General features: G+C 43.6%; 1 protein-coding gene across 1 annotated transcript; it reads left to right on the plus strand.

The window, feature by feature from the left end:
• Positions 1-6,722: 6,722 nt before the first annotated feature.
• LOC138353184 (metacaspase-3-like) lies at positions 6,723-7,262 on the plus strand. Its single transcript, XM_069306056.1, has one exon. The coding sequence runs from the start codon at positions 6,723-6,725 to the stop codon at positions 7,260-7,262; it is 540 nt and encodes a 179-aa protein (XP_069162157.1).
• Positions 7,263-7,688: the final 426 nt, after the last annotated feature.

Below are 7,688 nucleotides of genomic sequence, written 5' to 3' on the forward strand. Positions count from 1 at the left end.
ATTATATACTAACTACAGTAGTTACTAATTTCACTAACGGTAGTGTAAACATAACTAAACCATTTCATCTGGGTATTAGTGCTAGAATTCTCATGAAATCGAGTAGCAACATTGCGTCAGATAATGTCCAGTTGGACACGTTTATTACCAATGTGTTAGAGAATTGAATGTGGTTCTCTAAAAATTATCAGTATTCCGTGTAATAATTACCTACGGATAATATAACTCCCAATAATCCAAAACCGAGAGTTCTTAACTGAAATAGTTATATAGTAGCAGTTTTCTCTGTTACGTGCGAATGCCCTGGAGAAAATAAATTCTTCTCCATTTCTCGTTTAACACCATAAAACGAGAATGTGATAATATTTAAATCCCTATAATTGCAACCCAGTTCTCATTAACGTATTACATCCATAATTGCGCGTAAAAGAATTATTCGTGATTAATAATTTCTGTGGTGAATGCGAGAGACGGGTTGAGGGAGGCGGCGACGCCATTGTGAGAGAGAAGGCATCCCTGGCGTGAAGAGTGGCGAGACACGTGGTAGTGACTGGAGAGTTTATCGACAATAATTACGTTGATACCTGGTCAACAGTTAATAATTACTTATCCACGTGTTCTATAGTGCCCAGCCAGTTAATAACGCGTCAACAATTGAAGCCAAGACCCGTAATTACACGTACACAGCAGTGGACGTCTGGGACTGGCTGACGCGGTTTCGGCAGACCTCAGTATTTGAGGTCATGTTAAGTATATGGTTCTCGTTTGATGCATCATCCTAGATTATATATTTGTGAGTAGTCTGTCGTCATACAGCAAGGATACCTAATACACAACATTAGTAAACTTACGGCAATTTCTCCGTTTTCATGAATATTGAAAATAAATCGTAGCCCAATCAAATGCTACTTAAGTTTCTCTGATTTCAGCGTGTATACGAGGAGTCGTCAAGTTGTTCCTCATCATTCGTGATATTCACCTCGGGTTCTTTCTTTATGGGGATCCTGTGACCACGAGGACGAATGACGAAATGGCGTTACAGAAATCGCCTTAAAGCTAAGACATTTTTCGTACAAATTTATTTAATATTATTATTGATTTCTATATAATTCATGTAGGATCTTTACATTGAATAGATTATTACCAGAAATGATAATTGGTAATTAATGTGTTTTGCCCTGACTGTTGCTCAGTAATTCATAATCTTTAATATTCATAATTTGAGTTATCATATCTTTGAATCTATAATAGTTTAGATTTATTATGTTATTTATTCAACAATGAACTAGTGACGAACCACACTGGTTCCTAGATATATATGAACTTCTAGAAATACCCCCCAATGTAGGTCTTTGAGGCTTTGACTTTAATTAATCAACAATACAGTCTATTCATTATTTTCAAGTGATTATTCATTTAATTAGTATCCATAGACACTGGTTCTCTAGTGTTATTCTAATGATCACTCTTATACGTTTTCCCTCTTTTCTCAAAAGTGGGTGGTCCTTCGATTTATTAAATACAATAAGTAAATAATTGAATATATGAGTCAAGCCCCAGATATCCAACAATATCTGCAATTTTGATCATTAAAGTGATGAGTGTCATAGATAGTGGATAAGAGGTAGGTAGGTAGGTAAAATAAGAGGTTCAGTTCTGGGTCTATACTTGTTTGCATAAAAAGGATGGTTATAGGAAAATAAGGAAAAAAAGACAATTACAAAATAAACAAATTTTGATATAAAAGTGGGGAATATATGTATATACAAGACAAACACGAAACAAACAAAAAAATGAGGTAGATTTCTTACTAGTACTCTCAGGTACACTGAAAGTAATAATTTGCATTTTGAGACACAGGCAAAGCCAGGGGTACAATGGAGTAAGGGAGTATGGCGAGGCTAGGCAACCTAGGTAATAATGAAAGCAAAGAAAAAAGTTGAATAATAAACAGGTAAATTTAATCTTAATGATAATTAACTATAAATAGTTTAGTTATGATGCTATAATTAATATGAATTAAAGATAATAATAATGTACTCAGTTAATTAAGTTCAATAAATGACTAATAACAATCAAATTAAAATTTAATTTAAAAAAAGTGTAACAAAGGAACTTTGTTTACCTAGCCCGCACTGGGTGACAAGTGAGTTAATTATGATGAGGTTATCCTCATTAGCAATTGTAAACATTTTACCTTCAGAAGTCTTTCTCACTTTAATCATGCCATCTCTAACGAAGCACTGATGAATCGCATCTGGGTTTTGATGACGGATTTGACGCAGGCGGTAGAGGAGTTGCTGTCTTTCTAGTCAAACACTCGTTGATGAAAATCCCCTTTCGTTGGGATACAGCTGTCCGGACAAAATCAGATTTTATGGACTGAGTAGCTACCTTGAGGCGAATTTTTCTCTGGTTTTGTCCTGATGGATTCTTTTTGCCTACTCTGAAGGCAGCAATTATGGCCGTTTTGTTGAGATTATTATGCAATTCGTCTTGACGATTTAAAGGATTTGACCGAAAATTGAGCAAAGGTATATTCACAGCAGTCGTCTTTATTGCACAATACTTGTGTAATTGAAGTTATCTTGATAATAGAACGCTGTATTTGCATAGTGTTTACACAGATTAAGTTTGACTCTGGGGATATCAAAGGGATATTTATTTCTGGTGTTTTTTTTTATTACATGTTGTCCCGAGGGGCGAGTTTATTGGGCAGCGTCACTCATCCTGTGAGTGGACACCCCGCCATAGTGACAGTATTGGGCAGCGCCACTCATCCTGTGAGTGGACACCCCGCCATAGTGACAGTATTGGGCAGCGTCACTCATCCTGTGAGTGGACACACCGCCATAGTGACAGTATTGGGCAGCGTCACTCATCCTGTGAGTGGACACACCGCCACTCATCTTGTGAGTGGACACACCGCCATAGTGACAGTATTGGGCAGCGCCACTCATCCTGAGTGGACACACCGCCACTCATCTTGTGAGTGGACATACCGTCACTCATCCTGTGAGTGGACACACCGCAACTCATCCTGTGAGTGGACACACCGCCATAGTGACAGTATTGGGCAGCGCCACTCATCCTGTGAGTGAACACACCGCCATAGTGACAGTATTGGGCAGCGCCACTCATCCTGTGAGTGAACACACCGCCATAATGACAGTATTGGGCAGCGCCACTCATCCTGTGAGTGGACACACCGCCATAGTGACAGTATTGGGCAGCGCCACTCATCCTGTGAGTGGACACACCGCCATAGTGACAGTATTGGGCAGCGCCACTCATCCTGTGAGTGAACACACCGCCATAATGACAGTATTGGGCAGCGCCACTCATCCTGTGAGTGAACACACCGCCATAGTGACAGTATTGGGCAGCGCCACTCATCCTGTGAGTGAACACACCGCCATAATGACAGTATTGGGTAGCGCCACTCATCCTGTGAGTGAACACACCGCCATAGTGACAGTATTGGGCAGCGCCACTCATCCTGTGAGTGAACACACCGCCATAGTGACAGTATTGGGCAGCGCCACTCATCCTGTGAGTGAATACACCGCCTTAATGACAGTATTGGGCAGCGCCACTCATCCTGTGAGTGGACACACCGCCATAGTGACAGTATTGCATATGGGCAGCGCCACTCATCCTGTGAGTGGACATACCGCCATAGTGACAGTATTGGGAAGCGCCACTCATCCTGTGAGTGAACACACCGCCATAATGACAGTATTGGGCAGCGCCACTCATCCTGTGAGTGAACACACCGCCATAATGACAGTATTGGGCAGCGCCACTCATCCTGTGAGTGGACACACCGCCATAGCAGCATGTACAACACTCCCCAATAGGAAGAAAACCCGCTGGGTTGTTCATCCTGTCACTTGTACCCAGACACAGCTGGGGCTTGCTTAACTGTCTCAAGTGAACAGCTCCTCAAACAAGAAGATTAACATTTATCAACCCTTAAAAGCTTACGTTATCTTGCGGGTGCAAAATGGGGAAATCTTTTAAGAACAGTATCAATATTTGACAAATGGTGTTTTCCTAACTCAAACAATGTGGGGTTTATTATTCTACAGTTATTCCTAATGTCTCTCAGGTGTTCACATTCACGTAGATAGTGGTCAAGGCGGTGTCCATCACTCTCACCACAGATTCTGCAACTTCGCTGATCAACTGTTGTTTCCATTCCAAATCTCCATGGATATTTGTATCCAAGACGGATTCTCGCTATTACTGATTCTCTCCCTCGTCGTCCTCCTCTTCGGCCATACTGATTGGGATTGCCAGCTGCAACCATGTTGTACCATCGTACAGATTCACTGGTTTGTGCTTCTATCCTCCTTTCCTCAGTTACCTTGTCACAGTGATGTTGCCTGATAATACCTCTAATTTGTAGTTGAGTCTTGGGTATGAAGTATTCAATATGGTCTCCTTCAGCGCCTTCAGCAGCCAGCACATCTGCTCGTTCATTTCCACATATTCCAACATGGGAGGGGATCCACAGAACCTTGATGACTCTTCCCTGATTGGTAAGTACTCTCACAGCTCTCTTGATTTCAGCGACTATTGCAAGATTTTCTGCCTGATTTTTACTTAGGCTTTGCAGTGCTGCTTTTGAATCGGTGCAAATCACTGCACCATTAGTGTTCCGTTCAAGAAACCTTAACGCCATAACAATGGCAGTTAGCTCTGCTTGCGTTGAAGAGGCATAGTTCTCAATACGTGCTTTTTCTTCATTTCTGCGTTGGAAGGTATTATCCTTGATTACCGTGTATGCTGCACCACCCCTGCCATTGATAGGATTAGATGACCCGTCAGTGTAGATTTGATCTAGTTCATCTCCGGCTTCTTTATAAATTTCCTCGAGATACTTGTGCCTCATTTCTTGTGGTATCATGTTGGATTTTTTCATTGCCATTTCATTGATGATGATCTTGCATGAGTCATCCTCCCAGGGAGGTAACCTCTCTACAGGCAGGAGCTCACGGGCTTGCTCAAGCAGGTGAAGCTCTTCAAGGTAGCAGACTGCTCTGTGATGCCATTTTTTGCTTCTCCTGTTTCCCCCTGAAAGTAGCACAGAGCTCAGTTTTTACTTGGCAATATCATTGTAATGGGGATCTCTGGCTATCCTAATTGCAAGCTTAGCATTCAGCTCCTGAATTCTGCTTTTAACACTGGGAAGGGACAACTCCTCTCGTAGATTAGACGTTTTGGCAGTTCTTGGAACTCCAAGAATGATTGTCATGGCTTCATTTTGAATGCTTTCAAGCCTTTTCATATCGCTTTGGGAGTAGGTGCCCCAATAGGAAGAAACCCCGCTGGGTTATTCTTGATGGTAGGGTCAGTTTGCATGAAGGGTCTACCCTCCCCATGACTGCACGGGTACAAATATTGGGAGACGCGTTAATGTTGAGAATGACGTCGAGGTTTCAAAAGTGCTTCTTGTGTTGTGGTGTAGACAGAGTAGCGTCAACTAAACAGAGGTGTATGTTAGAGGGAGACTTGCCGCACTGTAAGGCGGTGTGTTGTGTTTATGGCGTCAGCTGATCCTTGGTGTTGCGGCCAAGGCCAGGCAGTTGTTTTCTGTATTTGGCTGCTGGTTGCGCCAGGTATAAATGTGACAGTTCAAATGTGGCCCAATTACACACAGAAATCACAATAGAGTGATGCATCAAATGAACAAATCCACAAGGGCCGCGACAAGGATTCGAACCTACGTCCGAGAGCAGCCCCGACGCTGCCTGAAACGACTGAGAATCAAATTCACGATATTGTGATTTCTGTGTGTAATGAAGTAAGGGCGAAGAGGTAGAACAGCCTATTGACATAGCTCGAGTGCATGGGAGAATTGTGTAAAACCCTGGTTTGTGTCTCGGAGAGGCTGCAGGATTCACGTAAGTTCAGTAGAACTTCTGGTTTCAACTCCTTTGACCATGTCGTAGCTCAGTCGATAAGGCAGCGTCTGGGATGCTCTCGGACGTAGGTTCGAATCCTCGTCACGGCCCTTCTGGATTTGTTCTTGTGGCCCAATTTGTAGGTTAGCTAGAGCTATTTGGCCAGTGCTTTGACTATTTGATATTATACATGTAACAGAGCTCGCCTAATATGTGCTCGATGGTAAATGGTATTTTAAGTGCGCTAAAATACCAACGCAGAATCTACGTCGATTGAAAAGGTAAATTATGTTTATTTAACGTCGAACCAACGCCACTCTGATACTGTGGCCACTGCGCAGTGAGGCTTCTCTCCTGGTTGCCATGTGCTTAGTCATGACATGTCAGACATCATCAAGGTCACCTTCATCTAGGCAGCTGCCATGCTTCCCAGACGCAGAGAGCACTAGTATAAGGAGACGTTTAAAACATTACTATATTTACGGAGCACCACAAGACCTCCACTAGACAGTATGACATTGCGATTCTCAGGATTGAATTGAGATATCGATACTTTCAAATTTAAATTCAAATTCAAATTTTTATTCAGGTACATTGATGAAGAGTTACAAACATAATGTTGGGTTTATAGATAGAGCTAGTACATACAATACCTAAAGCCAACGTTTACCTTCAATGAATCCTTCAACAGTGAGCAGTAATTGTTAACTGTGTGAACAAGAGCTGGGATATTCTTGGAAATTTTGTACTGTCTGTCTATTACAAAAGGCCCATTAACGCTGTAACTGGATGAGCTAACTGTTGTGGTTAGAGATGTGTCGCTGTAATCCTTCAGCAACTGTCCACGTGAAGGTTGTTATCCACGTGAAGGCTGTTATCCACGTGAAGGCTGTTATCCACGTGAAGGCTGTTATCCACGTGAAGGCTGTTATCCACGTGAAGGCTGTTATCCACGTGAAGGCTGTTATCCACGTGAAGGCTGTTATCCACGTGAAGGCTGTTATCCACGTGAAGGCTGTTATCCACGTGAAGGCTGTTATCCACGTGAAGGCTGTTATCCACGTGAAGGCTGTTATCCACGTGAAGGCTGTTATCCACGTGAAGGCTGTTATCCACGTGAAGGCTGTTATCCACGTGAAGGCTGTTATCCACGTGAAGGCTGTTATCCACGTGAAGGCTGTTATCCACGTGAAGGCTGTTATCCACGTGAAGGCTGTTATCCACGTGAAGGCTGTTATCCACGTGAAGGCTGTTATCCACGTGAAGGCTGTTATCCACGTGAAGGCTGTTATCCACGTGAAGGCTGTTATCCACGTGAAGGCTGTTATCCACGTGAAGGCTGTTATAATGTAATACACATAAAGTATTAGAATGTTACTGGCAATATATATCACTTCTCCATAGTCACTTTAGGTCAGCACTGCTAGCACCCATGCTTGCCCCACGACCCACCCATGCTTGCCCCACGACCCACCCATGCTTGCCCCACGACCCACCCCAACAGCCATGCTTGCCCCACGACCCACCCCAACAGCCATGCTTGCCCCACGACCCACCCCAACAGCCATGCTTGCCCCACGACCCACCCCAACAGCCATGCTTGCCCCACGACCCACCCCAACACCCATGCTTGCTCCGCGACCCACCCCAACACCCATGCTTGCCCCACGACCCACCCCAACACCCATGCTTGCCCCACGACCCACCCCAACACCCATGCTTGCTCCACGACCCACCCCAACACCCATGCTTGCCCCACGACCCACCCCAACAGCCATG

This window comes from Procambarus clarkii, chromosome 56 (assembly GCF_040958095.1).
Source record: "Procambarus clarkii isolate CNS0578487 chromosome 56, FALCON_Pclarkii_2.0, whole genome shotgun sequence".
Lineage (NCBI taxonomy): Eukaryota > Metazoa > Arthropoda > Malacostraca > Decapoda > Cambaridae > Procambarus > Procambarus clarkii.